Source organism: Argiope bruennichi, chromosome X1 (assembly GCF_947563725.1).
Source record: "Argiope bruennichi chromosome X1, qqArgBrue1.1, whole genome shotgun sequence".
Taxonomy (NCBI): Eukaryota; Metazoa; Arthropoda; class Arachnida; order Araneae; family Araneidae; genus Argiope; species Argiope bruennichi.
Window position 1 is genome coordinate 93,301,836 of NC_079162.1, and position 19,795 is coordinate 93,321,630.

The 19,795-nt window shown below is 28.8% G+C and overlaps 1 protein-coding gene across 6 annotated transcripts in view; it reads left to right on the top strand.

The window, feature by feature from the left end:
* The window catches only part of LOC129958840 (cAMP-specific 3',5'-cyclic phosphodiesterase, isoforms N/G-like), a 327,156-nt gene that overhangs the window by 175,728 nt on the left and 131,633 nt on the right, over window positions 1-19,795 (top strand). Inside the window, exon 1 of one of the 6 annotated variants that reach the window (XM_056071556.1) lies at window positions 16,002-16,307. The exons of the other annotated variants lie outside the window; for them this stretch is intronic. Coding sequence (XP_055927531.1) covers window positions 16,075-16,307 — 233 coding nt within the window. The 5' untranslated portion in view covers window positions 16,002-16,074. Of the gene's footprint in view, window positions 1-16,001; window positions 16,308-19,795 lie in introns of those variants that run through there. 6 annotated transcript variants of the gene reach the window in all.

Below are 19,795 nucleotides of genomic sequence, written 5' to 3' on the forward strand. Positions count from 1 at the left end.
ATAATATTAATTTATATATCCTCATGGATGTTGCACTGAAGCCATATATGAGCTCATTGACGAAATTCGGGTTCAACCAGAATCCACGTTTCAACGTTTATGCCTAATTGTTGGAAGTAGGACATCCTGATTCTAAATTTCGTAGAGAAACTAGCCGTCATAAGAACAATATCCGGGCTATATATTCATATAGATATATATCCGAAGCAAGTTAAGTCCACATATTAATAACATATAATTCCGAATTTTTTTTATAATATAAAGAATAATAATACTAACAATAAGAAGAAATACCCGAATTTCAGTGAAATTAATGCATATCTGGTAGTAGTCTAAAGTATTATATTTTAAGTAAAAAGATAGTTATTTTAACTAGATTTATTTGACACACCTATAACTACTGGTAATGTTTAGTTAGATTAATGTTCTATTTCAATGTTCGACAAAGAATTTTTGGGGACAAACCTCATAATCTTGAGCCATGTTCCGATGACGTGAGCGAATCTTGAGTAGGCACCGCCTCTCCAAATTTCCATACCACACCAATAGTATCATTTGGCGCTCTAAGAATTTAGAGTGATCCAAGCGTTTTAAAGCTAAACTGAAGTTTTTCCATGAAATCTAGTCTCGAACTCAAGATACTTCTTTTTTAAAACCGAGACTTTCACACGTACATTGCAAGCCTTATGATCTCTGAATAGATGGTGTTTTTAACAACCCGGTTTATTTAATTTATTTTGGCCGTACTTTTCTTCTTTAAATGATCGCAATGCATCACATGAATAAAACATCTCTTCGGCTATATGTTTATCCTGTTTTGATAATGTTCCATTTATTACTAGATGGATTTAGAGTGCTTAACTATAATAACTAGCTTAACTACAGCATAGAATAATCATAATATCTAGTCTTAAAGAGAACGCAAAACAATGTATTGCATGTAATGAATTAAATATGGAATGAAACAACGGATAATAAATTAATGCAATTGCGTACAAATGTCTTTTAGATATTACGATTAAAGAAATGAAGATCTGTTTTAATTTGCATTATCTTGTTATGAACCTTTTAGTTGATTTGTTTTCTGTACTATCTAATTAGATTACAATTTTCTGTTTTGGAAATACTTTATTATTTTGATTCCAATTAGAACCTATAGAGTACTAGAGATATTTATCAATTATAAAAAATCTTTTATTAATTTAGAGCATTTATGAATGGTTTAATTGTTATTTAAAAATGTGATAAATCAATGCACACACGGTATTGGAACAAACCGGTTAAGGGGTTAGTGAAGCAATGCTTGAAATATCGCCAAAAGGTTCACAACCTCGAAAGTTCGCTTTTGGTACAAAAGTATCATAAAAGAGGAAACTAATTTAATCTTGAATAAATTCCGTTCCCTGAATGAGGGAAAAAAAATTATCCAAAATCACAAGTGCATCAAATTTACGACAAAGAAACACTAAAATAAGCATCACCTAAAAAAGCAGAATTAAAACATTTATTTCATCACTTACCAATATCTTTAAACATATGTATAAATAGAATCTTTTTAAACTGATCACGAATATCTTCATTGAAATTGATTTATTTCTTCTAAGTCCGTAGCCATCGCAGAGATTGCAATCGAACTAATATGAATTTTTTTCTTTGCTTTTTTCCCCTTTTTTTCTTCTTTGGAGGGGTGTTCTAAAGATAGCATCTCTGCAAGTAGTGTTTAAACAAATTAGAAAGAGGCGAGATTGCTTTTGTGCCGAGCGAAGGTTTTGAATGCTTTCTTTCTTCTCGTTTCCATTCACGCGCTCTGTTTTGCTTGGCAAGGACAATACTCTTGGGCCTTCGCAAGGTTGAAAATACGCCTAGTAGCAATCGATTGCGTCAACTTGATTTCTTCTTTGCATTCGACTGGAGACGACTTCTCATTTGTACGATGTCTCGTTACATCGTTTTTAAAGTTTCGTTGGATTAAGTGAAAGAATTTCGGATTAATAAATATTGATAAGATAAGACAAACACCGAGTGCAGAAGTTTATTCAAAGAGGCGGAAAACGTTATGACGAATTAAATTTTAAATAAGGAAATGTCAGAATTTTCTGAATATTCATGAAATGCCTTTTTCTGATTTTGCGCTTTATATAATTTGTGAAATAATAAATTTTAGAATAAAAACGAACAGGACCCCCTCGCCGGAACTTTCTTGTACAATTTCTAATAAAATTGACATCCCCCTCTTCCCCTACTTTATAAAATAGTAAGGAAAACCATTTCTATGTGTTTTTGATCGCGTACCATTAGATAACAATAGTTCAGAAATAGCCAATTAGTATGCGAACTTTGGCGATTAATCGCTGGATACGGGTAAAAACAAGTACCAGAAAACCGAATATGTATTTCGAGCGCCTTTTTTCTAACAGATTGAAATCAAAATTGGACACAAAACTACAATTGTAGTCAGAATATCATGTACTAGATTTAATTGGTTTAAGTCATTGGATTTATCAGTTATTGCGTTTACGTAGCATAAACTGATTAATGATCAACTTTTTCATAGATATAATTTAAAATTACAAAAAAACTACACTTTTGATGTAAGCTGTGAACTAAGTTTCATCTACCTAAGATGTTAGGTTTTTGAATCATCGCTTTTATATGCATTCCTGACTGACAGGCGGCCGACCCCTTGATGGATTTCGTTACAACGTTAATACGGATCTACATGTTAGATTAAGAACATGTGTATCACATTTTATGTACCTATCTCTTTATATTTTATAGGTTTCAGATTTATTTGTATTTGGATATCCGAACAGACAGAATTCCTGGAATGAATTTTGTTCAAAAATCTGATAAAAATCATAAATTTGAAGTGAACACCACATGCCAAATTTCATCCATCTAGATCAAAAGGATTTTGAATTATCACGCCCACAGATAGACAGACGAACATAATCCCCAAAATGGGTTTTTCTGACTCAAAGAGCTCTGAAACATGGATATTCGTAAAAATATCGAGATTGAATTTTTGACAATTACAATATTTTCTCTTACGAAAAAGTAAATACGAAATACGAAAAGAGTAAAAAAAAAAAAAAAAAAAAAAAAAACATAGTTGGCATGTTTTTGGTGATGAACCATTCAGCGTTATTTGTTGCTTTCCCATGAAGCTAGTGAAAGCTGTAGTTTTCATAGCATTTGAAACCCAAATAAAAAGTCAATTGCGAAAATTTTTTATTGAATACGCTTCCGTGATTAGAGGTATAATTGTGAATGCTTTTTTATGAATGCAACCAAATCATTCAAAATACGTGGTATTTGGCCATCTGATCTGGATTAATTTTTTGTCTAACTTGAATCCCAGTTTATGATAGATTTCAGTTAATTTATATTGTATATTAATTGATTCTGTGTACACTAAATGTGATGTAGTGTAATAAATATCCTACCTTTGGTTGGCAGGTTAATTTCACAGAGGGTGTCAGTTCAGGTGTCGTCCTCGTCATCTGACATGGGCTGAGAATTACAAAGTCCGTCCCAAAATAATCTTAGTGTTACTTCCAAGCCGAATGTTAATACGACTGAATTAAACTCAATAAATTATTGAAATCAAGAGTCAACATTTGTCAATACTAAAAAAAAATTCAAAATCGCACATTAAATGTAAATATATAATACATGAACAGATAATATTTTAAAAATTCTTTAACTCCAAAAATTTATTATCATAATCTCTTGTAAAAATTCTTTAGTGTTCTTTCATAAAATTTTGTAGTGTTTGATAGAAAATGTTGAGTGTTTAGTATAATGGCACTATTTTGTCATGTGCCAGAGAACCACACGCGGAAAAACATACGAAATTTTGATGTAACACGGTGAACAAACAGCGATATTAGACATTTTGAACAACATGTCTCTCAAAACAACCATATAGCAATTTGAAATCAGAAATAGTTAACCTGTACAAGTGCTTTACATTAATATAACGTTTTGGTAAATTTGACTTAATAATGATGAAGTGTTGTAAATGTTTCATTCCGGCTCATTATTATTGCGCCTTTTCTTTATATCTCGGGTATCTAAAAAAGAATTAACTATATTAAATGACATTCACAGCAGAATTATTAATTTTCTACTTTTGAGAATTAAAGAAAATATTTTCCGAAGTGAAGAGTTGCAATGCTTTATCTTTTAATAAAAAATTTAAAATATACGAAAGCAAAACTAAAAATATAAGCACGTAATCATTTCATACACTTACATTTTGGAAAAAATAAAATTCAACATATTATCAGAAGAAAAGTTTCATTACTGTGCAATTATGTAAAAGTGAAAAAAAAAGAGAACTTTTACAAATGGTAGGTGTCTAAGCGAAATGTAATATAGTCATATGGCCTTGGTAAAAAAAAAGTATCGTATTATTTTAGTAACGATGAATAAAGGGAAAAAAAGAGAAGAAAATTCGATAAATAATTTTTTTAAAAATTACGCATTCAAAAATCAAAATATTCTTTTATTTTTCTAAAAAAAATATCTGAAGACTTCCGTTGGATATTTGAATGCAACAATTGACTGAGAGCACTTTTTTGCCGTTTTATATTACTTCATTCGTTGTCGTCGAGAATACACAAGGTTGCTTCTCATGGCAATTAACATACAGTTAGGAAACCATCTTCACGGCTTTAGATCATTAGTAAATGATATTTTTAAGAAAATAATGAAAAAAAATCAAAATATTCTTTTATTTTTCTAAAAAAATATCTGAAGACTTTTATCGGACATTTGAATATAACAATGACTGGGAGCACTGTTTCGCCTTTTTATATTACCTCAACCATTTTTGTCGAGAATAAACAAGGTCGATGCCGATTGCAATTAGCATACAGTTAGGAAACCATCTACACGACTTTAGAAGTAAATATATCACTAGAATTCTTAAATATTATCATAAATTAAGCTTGTATAAATCTTAGAAGTAATAAAGCAAATATTAAATACAAAGGTATCATTAAAATATATTTAAAAATTACGCACGAACGCTTTGAAGAATAAATTATATAATTTGTTATTTTTAGAAGTAGATTCTTCAACTCGTTTAACTGCTATATTTTTGAAGTTTTTAAGATTTTTATGATTTTCTTTATAGAACTATTAAATGTTTAAGGTCAAAGTCGCTCTCATGAATATTTTATATGTACAATTCCTTGAAAAGAATGTCCTTTTGTTGCTTTCTGGGAATTAAATTCTACAACTTTCTATTATTTTCCCCACTTTCTCAAGTAGGTGTATAAAACCTCTTTTACATCAGTTTTTTAGAAGATTTTTTTTTTCTTCTACTTTGATTTACGAAATACAAAAACTAAATATAAATGTCGTATTTCTTTATAGTACCCCTCACTATAGACTAAATATAATATAATATTATTAGAAATGGCCTTCATACATATCACGTTTGGTTCTGTTCTCAGCGAAAAATGGATTTTATTACGGCTAGTTATACAGTGAGCAATTTCATATAAGTATTGAAATTCCGACTTCTTATCGATAAGTTTCGGGATTTTATGAAACTATTCCTAAATGAATATAAAGCATCATTCGCTCAGAAAGAAATGCAATCTGTCAAATATAAAGATTGAAATTTTTTCCTATGCACTTTCAGATTCAAGTTTATTATAAACGTCCATCAAATGATATTTGCTTAAAATTTGGCTACTATCTAACCAGATCTATCCGACTGATATTTCTCTATTCCCTGATCTATTTGTGACTGGGAAAATAGGAGAAAATACGTAAATTCAACTGAAAGAAAATGCTTATTAACCGGAAGTTTAACAATATTAAGAAATAAGCAAAGGGATTTAGCTAATAAAAAATATGTTTATGTTAAGAGGAATTTCGTATAACGCGTCTGATCCAAAACAAATAAGTAGATGCGAAAAACAATCTTTCGCTTTTCGTAGATTTGATGAATGACTGAAACAGAGAAAATAAAACTGATTTGAATCGGACTGACATTTTCCAAAAGAGGGATATAAATTCTTTGCGATAAAAGTGCTCTTTCTATTGTTCAAGAAGGAGCTGATAGCTCATAAATTACTTGGAAACTAAAACAAAATCGCTGGTTTGGATGGATTTGATACTTACCAAACAGTTATATTTTGAAAATTACACATCCTAACAGAATAAAAATTTCAACGCTAAAGTGTATATATAGTGAAGGGGAAATATTTAATGGAATTTTAATCGTGTATGATAGATTTCAAAACCTTTTTGTATTTGTATTGAAAGACGCATTACATACTATTTTATATTACACTACATGGGCTATTATTTTATTAACAATAACTCAAATCTGATTAAATATCATATGGTTTTGCCTTCCATTTACGAAATTTATTCTCCTGTTATAATGTTCGTAAATACGCAAATCAAAACTAATCACTAAAACCGAATTGAAACAAGTAGTGGCCCACTAACAGAAACAAATCCCCTGCCAAATGCCAAATATAAAAAATATTAAATGAAAATATTAGCAAGTACAGTCAATCAGCATAAAATTTCAAATTTTAGCTCATTGGCCTTTGCTAAAATATCCAGCATAAAAATGTATATCTTAATTTGAATTTTAAAATCCCATAATAACTAATTTTTATTCATGCTTAGCTTTATTCGCAAACAGATAAATGCTAAAAACGCTCTTTATGCTAAAACAAACCAAAAAAAGTTGGATTTTGGGCTTTCAATAATGATGCAGATCAAATGGGGGCGGAATATTTTTGTTTAACATTACAGATGGCGTTAAACAATTATATATATATATATATATATATATATATATATATATATATTCTGATTACAGAGATTCAGTAAATTTCTCAGATCACTTGTTTAAATAATTGTTAAAATCTTCTGTTGTTCTAGCCTTTTGCAGTAAATTCTTCTAGTAAACATATTTGTACATTCGATGTTGATATAAAAGCATATAACAAAACTTATAACATAACATATATATAAACATATAACAAATATGTTGTAAACATATTTATTTATTCGAAATGTCTCTGGTAATCTATACTTATAATAAAGCTCAATGTGTGTGTGTGTGTGTGTGTGTGTGTGTGTGTGTGTGTGTGTGTGTGTGTGTGTGTGTGTGTGTGTGTGTGTGTTGGCGCTCTACAGGCCAGACCGTTTGATCTACAGCTACCAAATTTGGTACATGTATACCTTGGAGGTTGGGAATGTGCACCTGGGGTTCCGTTTTTCGAATTTTTAATTAGAATTTTAATTATTAATTAAAAACTAACTTTCCCGCCAAAAAAATCTTCCATTTTCCCCACCGCCAAATGAGAAAGGCTTCAGTTTTTTTTTCTCCCAACAGTAATGAGGCTAGGGTTAACATTTTTCGGCGGATTATTTCAATCGATTCTGTTTATTTTCTTAATGTTTGATGCATTTAAAATTAAACATTGTTAATGAATCGATCTTTCAGATTCATTCTGAAGTACTTTTGAATTAAAATAAAACAGAATAAAGGAAATTAAAAATTTCTAATCCGCATAGCGTTACCCCAACTGGAGTAGAAAAAATCACGTATTTGCGTTACGTAACTGGCGAAGAAAATTCACGCATGCGCATTCTGTTCTGATTGTTGCCATGACAACCGTTATCAATGGATGATTTAAATTATTTTTGGGTTAGTTGCATGCTTTTGTAAGTAAATTGTATTTATGTTAATTATATATTTTTTGTATATACTTATAGTTTTAAGTACATCGTTTTTTAAGTAGTTTTTTTAAAACCTGTTTCCAACCGTTTATTTGAAACGATTCGTTTTATCTTCTTATTGTTTGATGCATTTAAATTTAAACATTGTTAATGAATCGATCTGCTCATAATGAATCTAAGAAAATTTTGTTGACAAACTCTTGAGATATTACATAAATTAAAAAAGATATTCTTTAGTGCCCATAAAGTTTAAACGCTCAGTGACTATTTTCAGTAATCAGATTATAAAAAAAAAATGCTTTGTTTCAGTAAAAAATATTATTATATTAATTGAAGATTAATTCTTTCCACTTTAATTTAAAGCATAAATTCTACGGCTGCTAACAGAAAATGAGAGAGATACATATCACGTTATGACTGAAGGCCTTTATAATATTATGAATGAATTATATAACAATCAAAATTTGAAGTTTTAAAATATTTTGATGAAGAAGTATTAAAGTAGAAATTGCATAAAATATTTAATTATTAAAATTTTAACGAACATTAAGATTGGCGAACCGGCTGGTCGCCAAAGGCGGCTAGTAAAATATAAACTTGATTACTCTCAAAGGATGCTTGAAAAAAAATATCAGTTTCATTTTTAGTTGAACCTTAAAAGAACTAAAGAAGAGAATTCGGTGTATGTTCTTGTAATATTGTACTCAAGTTGCTTTAATCAGTTGATGATATCTGAATATTGAAATAACACGCTTCAGTTTCTTTGAAAAATCACATCATTTCTTACATTGACTTTTTGAATCATTTTTCATAGACATTGGGATATTCGCATTGTTTTTCTGATAAGAAGTTTTGAAATATGAGCATATTGAGCCTTACGAGCAATTTATAGCAGAAAATAGATAGGTAAATATTAGGTAATGAAATAGGGATTTTTCAATTTTGTATGTCATCAATACATTAAGTAAGCGATATGCATTATATATCTTACAATACATTTGTTAGATATTTCACTCGAAAATTTTTGTATGAAATATAGATCTTCAAAGACAAAGCTAAATTCCTCAATAATGGGCATTAAGGATTAAATGTTTGAGAATACACCCGTTTACAGGCTATTAAAAGTGACTTCAACGCCAGTTGAAATTGCTTGAGTTTTTATAGATATATCATTTTATATTAAGTTCATAAAATCAGTCTTCGACTACCAAATTTAAAACTCAGATTCAGCAATCCAGTCACTTTAATGGATTTCGAGAACGTCATAAATTTTTATTTGATACTTCTAGCGCGTTTTTCAGAAACATTTCATTTTATTTAACTTATTTCAAAACTTTATTGCTGAATCAGAGTGCAATTTTTCAGATTCTATCTAGCGTGATTTTCTTTATATTAATAAAAAGAATTATTTAAGAGAGTGTCTCTTTTAGCTTACAGATTTTTATTCGAATCTATCTGATGTGATTGGATTAATATACGATGAAACTTAGTTTTGATTGAAAAGTTATTGATCGTATATTCATTTAGGCAACTTAAATATCCGACTCATTCAGAAATTTTCAAAAATGATCTTTTTCTGATATATAAAACATAGAAAAATGAAAGCATTATTGCTTTTTTGAGAACAAGAGAATTCTTCTTTTCTTGATATTTGTTCTGATTTCTTTGATTTAGCGACATCTGTTGGAGCTATGCGTGGATAATTGGGAATGAGTCCAATTTTTAGCAACTTTTCAAGAAGCAATGACATCTAAATGTAGTTTTTCACACTATGCAGTTTAGAGTGAGAATTTAACTTACGTCGACAGAATTAAAATGCGTATGGCTCTCATATGTGATGAATCTTCATTAGAATCAGGTCTCGAATCTTTAATTCTTCAGGTGCCAAGCTGAGACTGGCAATGTTCCATTGTGGTCCTGCATTTGTATGATTAAAATAATTTGTTTATGTATCGAGAAATAAATCATTTACGTGACACATTTTTCTCTGCATTTGCCATCTGCGCAATACAGTAAACACGTTCCGACGCAGATGTGATATAGTTGCAGTTAAGTCTTTTTCTTTACATCTGTTTAGAGAAAAAATCATGACAATGGATTCAGGGATTAGAAAATTTTTATTAAATTCAGCTTTTTCACAGAGAATAAGGAACTTTATTTTAATATATTAAGAAGCAGATTAAAATATTTGACTCAGATTATATCAGAGATGAGTGGATTACCACTATATAAAATATTATATTATGGCTAATGTGATTACTTGGTTATTATTATTAGCCACGGTTATTATTAATATTAACCAATTAATCCTACTGAACGTTATATATATATATATATATATATATATATATATATATATATATATATATATATATATATATATATATATATATGTTATTAAAACTAAATCGGTTTGAATTCTCTCTGATTTTTTTAAATTCTATCGCTTGCATTATTAAATCGATGAATAACAGCACACTTTTGTATAACATTTTCAAATAGTTTACCTGTGTGTGGAATATATTCTTTGCAGAATGATATTTTGCTGAAAAATTGAACTTATAAAAAGAAGCGTAAATCTGCAGTAAATAAAAAACTGCTCGCATTTGTTAAGATATATTTATGTAAAAGTTCAATTTAGAAGAATCGTGGCATTTTTTACTTTCAACGACATCGTAATCGTAAAAATTTTAAAGATTTTTTTTTTTTTTTTTTTTTTTTTTTTTTTTGAGTTTAAAGCAAATTTTGGTTTTCGGCAATGAGATGTTCTGTTTAACGGGGCTCATTTTCTTGTTTCATATTATTTTTGAAAATATTCGCTTAAAAGAATGCATTTCATTTAACTTGAAGACGCTAAAATTATACCATTAAATTATGAAAAAATGTTGAAAATTGTCTGCGTTGAAAAATATATAAATGTTTAAAAAATACTCTAGTTTATGCGTAATGGTAGAGTTTTCATATCGGAATAGAAGGATTTTCTTTTTATACCTTTACCTATAATATTGTTTTCCCCTGTCTGCGCAATATTTGTAATATTAAGCTTGAATCCTTCACTTTTAAAGGTCCTTAATCCTTTTTGGACGTCTGATAATAATCCATCAATGATTATTTATTTATTTATCTTTGATGATGAAACTTGGGCAATAACTCAATTCAGAGGAGAGGGTTTTGCACACACTACTTCTGTGAAACCAAATTCCCAACAATAATCTTTTGATAATGATGTGAAATCTTCCTCTGGATTCATTCATTTCCTTTAAAAAACAGCGATATTTTAATTCATCTAAAGTGGTTAAATTATTTTTTATATCATCCCATGTTTACACTGGAAGAGGAAAGTGCAATTCTTTTAAAGAATTCCTTTTATGACTTCAAATTGAGTCAATACTATGTTAAGCACATAATGACAAATACACAAGTCCTTGACCTTTTAAATACTCATCCAAGATTCTCTCTCTCATAATGCCACTGCAATCGAACCAACTACCATACCAACGGAAACAGTAAGCTTTTCATTCACTCTAAGTGCGTAGAAATTCAAAGACAGCATAAACGATTTCATAACCGCATTAGTAGAGAAAGCGCAAACTGTTTAAAGAACGCCATTTATGACATAATTGTATCACTCCTTTTTTGTATCCACTCGTTTTCGGAACGAATTATCGCATTGGGACGCCAAAAACAAAAAATAGCATTGTAATTCATATTTTATCCGTAAAAGTCTAATCAAATCTTTATCTGCAAAGAAACATATCAACTTCTTGTAACAGCGTTATCAGTTGGTATGACAAAATTGAACGCAACTACGTGTTTCGTTAAACTTTTATAATTCGAAGTATCTTTCTCCTGAAAGATAGGGATAAGAGTTCTTGTTAAGTATTTCCATTATTTACATTAGTGCTTTTGCGATCAGCAAATAGTATGCCTTCTTTTAATATTCACAGACATATTTGAATCAGGAAATTAACATAAAAGATTATTCTTTCTATTTGTTAACTGATCATGAAAATATTTACTGTCGCAAAAAGAATATTTGTAAAAATTTAATGATGGATAAAATTTTATTCAGAATATATTTTTTAGTTCTTATGTAGATTTATTTCTATATAACATATTCTATTAGTAATAAAAGAAATAAATAGCTTTTGGCTTAAAATTCTAGAACAAGACTAAGATTTTTAAAATATAAATGTCCCATTTCAAAGTCCAGCGAGTATTAACATATTGAGAGAATCAAAGTTAGATGGTACATTCGGCATCTATGCTTACCATGGAACCTCTTCAAATTATCAGTTCACACCGATGTGAAGAAATCTGATTTACAGCACATCAAATGTTCTCATTTTCCAAGTGATATAATACCTCTTATCTTTCTATCCAGGAAACTTCATTCATAAGATCAATGTCAATGTTTCAGAACTGCATTTGGTTAAGAAGTACTTTAATTTCATTCAGATGTAAATTAGATTAAATTTGACAATGTTTCTAATTTCATTCAGATGTAGATAATATTTATTTTGATAATGTTTCTAATTTTAATCAGATGTAGATCAGACATTGTTTCTAAATTGCGATATTCTTCTCCGTTTCCCATTGTGGTCTAAGGCCGAAGACCGGCATAGAATTGGAGGATCCAGATTCCGAAGTATGATTCCATCAAAGCTGATAGTATGTGATGGCGATATGTGTTAAATATTTCAAAGACCTTCCGTTTAAAGTGACGTTAAGATTTAAAGAGGAGGCGTCAGCTCTGGTATTGTCCTAATAATGTAACCACAGCTGAAATTTCGAAATGTTCTCATTAAATAATGCTTCCCCTAGTGTAGTTGGAAAACCGGGAGATTAATCAATTCAATAATAAATCATTCATTCGATAGTCAAGGCTGAACTTCAAATCTGGATCTGGAAAATAAAGATATGGATTTCGTTCTATTCTTCAGTGTGGAAATATGGCATTAAATTGTGGAATGACATGCATCTTTCGATCAAACAATTTCAAACAATTTAATTTACCAGAAGAATTTTTTTCCTCATAACTAGATACATAATATCCGTACATCCCAGATTTAACGATAAAAAATTACTTTTTTTAAATGTTTGATACACATTTGGTATCCTAAATGTTTTTCCGAATTTAATTAACTATTGCTATACGTTGTGGGTCGCTGTGATCAAATGGTAAGGTCTAGGCTTCAAGGATGGAGAGTGTTAGATTCGATTCCGGATTACGCTAAACAGGCATCAAGCATGTAGGCCTGGTGTGCATTAAGTCTGACGCTGTTGACCAGTCGTCCTCTTTTTGGTGTTGTAAAGGACTTTGGAATGGTAGATGCCAGCTCAACTGCCGTTCCCATTATCTGACTGCAGTTCAAATTCACGTAATTCTCCTCAATATAACCTTCGTATAGCTTCCGAACAAGACGTCAATATAAAACTTTTAAAAAATACCGGTTTAAGTAGAAAATAAATGTTGATGTTTGACGTACTGTAGCTGTCGTATTAACTAAACATTTGAAAGCAAGAAATCAGTTCAAAATTCCAGTAATATTTTGAGTTTCTTTTTTTATCTATTCATGTTTCATGAGCGTTTATTTTATAGAAATTACAACGTTTTCAATGTATGAAATAAAAATACAACTTATACAAAAGAGCTATCAAAAATCTATTTATATGTCACTTAAATTTTCAAAGTAAGTAAATAAAAATAATTTAAATAAAATTACTGCCATCCAGTACCATTCTCTAGCATACATGATATTTTAAATTCTGTCAAATTATTACACCATATAAAAAGTTACGGTTGATAAAATCGTTCTATTTGCTATATCTGTGCTTATTGTAAATTAATAAGCAAAACAGAATAAACGCTGATCGGACTGAAGTAAGCATATGTTATTTTTAAATAGATAAGAATACCAGTTGCGTTATATTGAGAATTTCAACAAATGGTCTTTAAATGGATGTATTATAAAAATAAATATGCGAAAATATAATTTGCATAATGATTTAAAAACAAGCTAATAATATATCGTGACCGGATTTCAAAATCTTATGGTAAAACTATTACAAGTTGAGGAAAGAAAATGCATCCAGCATTTTTTACTAAATTAACATGCGCTCCCATATTTTCTTTTGAAGACAGTGTCTGCAGCAACAACTCTGAGTGTTGAGGAAAGCGTGAATCACGTACAAAAGATGAATGAGAAAAACTTTCCTCATTGCGTTAAGCTAATGTGATTTTTAGCGATTGGAAACGATGAGTGACGTCGCTCACACGTGACAGTGGGAAAGTTTGCTACTTGGGGGAAGAGATGAAAAGAAGAAAAGGAAGTGACGAATGCATGATAGCGCAGGCTCATGGACTCGGCCAAATTTCTTTTATTCCAATGTATTTTCCATAATATACTAAAACTAACAGAAATGCTCTCCCCGAAATTTTCTCGCATATTCTATATTGAACATTTCCCCTCCCACACATAAAAATTATTGAAAAATAAGGCTTTGAAGTCCCGAGGGCTAAAAATTGTATTTTCAAAATTTATACATCATTGCTTTGTTATGTAGTGGGAAAAGACCCAACTATGCATGTTGCAAGCATTTTTCCCTGTCGATTGAAACCAAAATTTGACAATTTTAGTAATAAATATTCATTTAATTTGTTGCATTTTTTTTATTTCGTTTACATGCATCCAAACGTGCAGACCAATAAATGGTGAACTCTTTGACGGCATTTATTCAAAAACTGATACAAATCTACATTTAAGATGCCAGAACATTGTGCTAAATTTTATTCATATAGTCCTTTGCATTTTGCAGTTATACTGTGCATTTGTCCTCAGATAAATTTTCTGCAAATAGGTTTGGTTCAAAATTTGATAGAAATGTTCAGATTTGTTGTAAAGACTACATACCACGTTTCATACAACTAGCTCAAAGCCTTTTTGAGTTGTCGTATTTGCTGATAGGCTGATAAACAGAGAGAATTCCAAAAAAAAAAGATTTTGTCAACTCTGGGAGGTCTGAAACGTAGAGATTTGACAAAATATGTAGATAGTATTTTTTGAAGATTACTTCTTTCTATATTTCATGCATAAGAAAGTAGAAAAAAGTCCAAATACAGTTAAAATTGTGTGATATCCTAATTAACTCTATTGCGATTTGTTTTCCGATATTTAAAGTTTATATTCGTGAGTATGGAATTTTCACACTAATAAAAATTTACACCAATTCATTGCTATCAGAAAATCTTTCGGAAAATTGCCACAATTTTTCCTTTTTACTACAGCTCTTTTTCTTTTGTTTCTTTGCTGCCATCTATGAGGTTCCTGCTTTATCAAATTCTTAAATGAAAGATGCCAAAATCAATGCATTAATAAATAATATTAAAAAATGATCATTTATTTCGGAATTTTGAACGTTAAGTAAAGTGTACACAAAATGATCATTTTAAACTGAGGATTTTTATCAAAAACTAGGCTTTTAAGCGTTTATTTTTTCTTAGCGAATTCTTCCATTTTATTCCATCCACTCTTATAAGTAAAATTATAAGAGTATTAATTTATTTAGTTACTAAGCCTTGTTAACCTTAGATTACTATTATTTATAAAATATTTAATTTAAATTTATGTAGCAAATATGGCCAGTGGATGAAAATGTTCCAATTTTGGCGACATACTTTTTAAAAAATACGTTTTAAAACAAACTGTATGATTTTTTCCTTCCTTCAGTCTACACAGGAAGTATAGACTACAGGAAGGAAAAATTCCTTCCTGCAGTTTTTTTCGAAAGTTATTTGTTAAGTAAAGCATTTAATTAATTAAGTACAGTAAATGTGCAAAATAGAAAGACAATGCATCTATGAGAAAAAATTCTTTTCTTTGTGATAGGGCCTGCAAAATAATTTCTTGGAAATAATATTTACTTAAAAGCTTATTTTTTGCAAAAGGATTTTGAAAGGCAATTAAAAGATTCATTATTATCATATGAAACTGTGTGAATTGAACTTTTCTGAAGTAAAATATATACATCGCTCCAATTAGACAACCGCTATATCGACTAGTAGACAATCGATTGAGAATTTTTATCAACTTCACCCAATAAAAAGGCAGCGAAATTTTTTTTAAATAAACCGTATCTCCGATCTCTTATCAACTATTTCTTCTTTTTTTTCGCCTATTCATCCCATGATTGCGCTCCAGTTAAAAAAAGGCGCGTTTTTGTCCTCTCCCAATCCTTCCTTCCCCGATGTCCTCCTGAAAGAAGAGCCCGAAAAGTGAGTTTCTATTCTTGGCCCGCTCCAAGAGACCTGCGCTCTCTATCACTGGGATGTAGACTTCGCACACGCCGGTCATGGAAACGCGGATAACTAAGCGAGTCACAACTCACCAACGACAGTTCATGACGATGTCGTCCTACGAATCTCACCATCAGACAGGGACCACCGGTCAGGAGAAACGGAAGGCCAAGAAGGTAATCACTCGTTCCATCAGCTTAAACTTCAATTCGGCACACGCTCTGAGCCTACGTCTTAGGCGAGGACATGTCCCGCTCTCACCGCTACATATACGACACCCCGACTTCAGGCAAGTTGATTATATTCTCTTCAATTTTTGAAAGTAATTAAGATGCGATTTTAGAGTGAAATATTACAGGATTAGCAATAAGTTGATAAATTGAGATTTTTATATTGCGTTAAGATGGAATTGTGTTTATTCTTTATTTTGATTCTCTTCATAGTGGTTTAAATGGTGTGTTTAGTTTTTGAAATTACACAAGTGGTCAATGTTGTAAATCTATATGCTTCTGTTTGATTTGGAGAACTTAATTATCACTTCCTAATTCATTTCTATGTCTTGAAATTTTTTTTTGTTTATATTCATTAATTTAGAATTTAAGAATTATAATTTCTTTATCTGAATTCTCGTTGACTTCGTAAAAAATGATGAATTAAATTATTTGATGATAAAATTTTTGATAATGAATAAAAATAATCCGCATTCCTTGCTTAATTTTCAGTCATGCTAATATGGTAATTCATTTATGAATTTAAAACTCTCATTTTTCGGAACTAAATTTGTCTGGAAAATGCATGCAGTTTTTCCGATCTTTCTTGATTTGTATAAAATCCTAACAATCATCTTTCCATCAATTTTGAAATCAAAAAAAGTTTCTTCAATTCATATTTTATTTCTTGGAAAATCAAGGCTTGCATTATCTTGATAAATTAAGATACAATTATTCTACATTTTGATTAAATAATTGGCATAACTTCAAATTATTTTGAATGCATTATCGTTTCATGCAAGATTTAATGATTTGATTTTCTGTTTAAACATTCAGGTATTTTAAAATAAGTAGTTTATCTAGAAATGTACAAGTGTTCTTTTTTTCTTGATATCCATTCTTTATTTATAAATTAAAAGAATCCGCTTTTTTTGATTCAGTAATTCTTTTTGTATTACAACAGTTTTATGGCTTATATATAGATATTACACGTCAGACAATTTAAAATTTAAAATTTGTTTCTTAAAATTTTTAACTAAGTTTTTAAATTTAATTTCTTTATCTGTTGTTATTGCAAGTCAAACAGTTTAAGATCCAATATTTTTTTGTTTTTTTAAATTAATTAACTTAAAAAAATTATTTCTTAAAACTTTTGAATTAAATTAACCTAAAATAAATTTTTAAAATTTATTTTTTATCCGTTGATACTCCCCGTGCAACAGCTTTAACTTAAATTTTTTTTTCTTAAACGATTTAAAATTATCTTAATAAATTGAAACTGATTTTTTAGATTTTAATCTTTTATTTTTTCATTTTACATGGCAAACAGCTCTAAACTTCTAAATTCATTTCTTAAAACATTTTAAAATGCCTTTTTTAAAATTAACTTTTTAAATTTAGTTTTTTATCTATTTATTTTGCACATCAAACAGTTTGAAATTTTAAATGTATTTCTTAAAACCTTTTAAATTAGCTTTTTTAATTTAATTTTTTTATCTTTCGATATTACACATTAAACAGTTTGAATATTTTATAACTATTGTATAAAACTTTGCAAATTAACTTCTTTCCAATGCTTTTTTCTTGTTATTGCATTAAATTAAAACTTATTTCTTGATATTCGATCTTTATCTCTTGATATGATACTATAAAAAATGTAACTTTTTTAGTTTATTTCCTTAGATTTTGTCTTAAAACTGTACGCATTACACTATCACGATGTTGAGAAAAAAATGACTATTAGATTTTATCTAAGTTAATTTTTCCCGTTTTTAGAAAAAATTCATTTCTAATTAAAAAATAAGGATTGAAAAAGATTTGATTCACTTTTAGAAAAATTTGGAATACGTTGATTTATAAAATATGCATGTCAATTTAACTTATATTTTTTTTTCTCTAGAAAATCTTTTTACATATTTGAATAAAATAATTAAAAATTCATATAAGAGAGAAAAAAATGTATATGAAATTTAATTCAATTTTATTCTAAAGCAATTTCTTATGATATAAAACTTGTATCCCCCTCCCCTCCTCTATGTATTCTCTGAAATTGAGTACATTTTTTTTTTCTATTCTGAGAGGATATTGAAAAATATATCAAAATTACTAATTACATTTTTAAGTATTAAAAATGTTCCATTTAGACGTGTTTAGTAGACAAACTATCAAAAGGAGTTACTTCCTTTTTCATTAATAAAATCATAACATTTTTCATTTTCTATAAACTAAAATCCGTGCGGAAAATTAAAAATATTTTTTTCTGAATGAATTTTTAAATTCAAAATTGTAGAATTGTAATTGCAATCAAATGGGTTTTCTGTAATCAATCTATAAAGATGTATGAATTGCATTAATACATGAAATTCCTATTATTCTGAATTACATGAGTTCAATAAAAGTTTGATTTAAAATTTTTTACCAATTATTAAAAACTTTTACATGTCTTGTTTCTCGAAATAGAAAATATTAATATCGATATTTTTTGCGTAATATCGATATTTTTTTCCGCTAGATAGAAGAGATCAGAAAAAAATTTGCTCTATCTTTGCGATTGATTTCTAATTCATGGCCTGCTTTTAACTCTACTGCTAAAATAAATTATACTCTAGACCAACTGTTTTACATTTCTTTTATCTTTTATAATAGAAATATTTAATTGAAATTTTCTTTAATTTTCTTCTTAGTTATCGGAAAATCATTTAATTGCAACTGTTAATAGGAATTCAGTATTTTACGTTGGTCATTTGAAGTAGGATTTTTCCAAAATCTTTATTTCAGTATGGTAAAATTCAATATGAAATAATTCAAATATAATACAATTATTCATATTTTGGAAATATGAGAAGTTTGTAAAAAATTGACAAATGTAATTTAAAGTATTCTTAGAATTAAGATATGGTGGGATTTTAAAATGAGTTAGAAAAACCATGTTTCTCTTTTTAGAGTAAATATTTATTATTTGAATATTATTTATCACGCATCTTCTTATTTATAAGTAGGGAAAATAATTTATTCCTTCTTTTAATTTTTTTCTATTTCAAAAGTTAAATTGGAAATGAAGTGTATTGATGAAATTTTAAATAGCTAAAGCATGCTAAGATACAGAATTAAGGTAATAGTTAAATATTATTATTTATTCCTTATCGAAATTCTGCCATAGTTTTTGTGTTGAAATAAATTATTGAATAAAAAGTTGTTTTCACACAGCATCTAAATTGTTCTGAAATACTAAAAAAAATAATTCCTAAGAAGTGCTACTAAAGTATTAAAGAAATATGAAACAGTAAAAAGAGATTTATCTCATGTAAACAAGGGACTTAAGGAAATATCTTGAAAATCTATTATCTTTTATCAGCTGTCAACTTGATAAGAAACACGTTTGTTCCTAGTTTATTCGCAATCAAACAACATCAATACCACTGTCTTATGTTAGAAAAATCTTTAGCTTTTCATATAAAGCTTTACTTGTTCACTTCAATCTCAATTCCTAAGAATTCGCTAATTGATCTGAAAGTTTCTTTTGAGTAATTTTAATGTATAAAAAAATTTTCATGATATTTTTAGACAA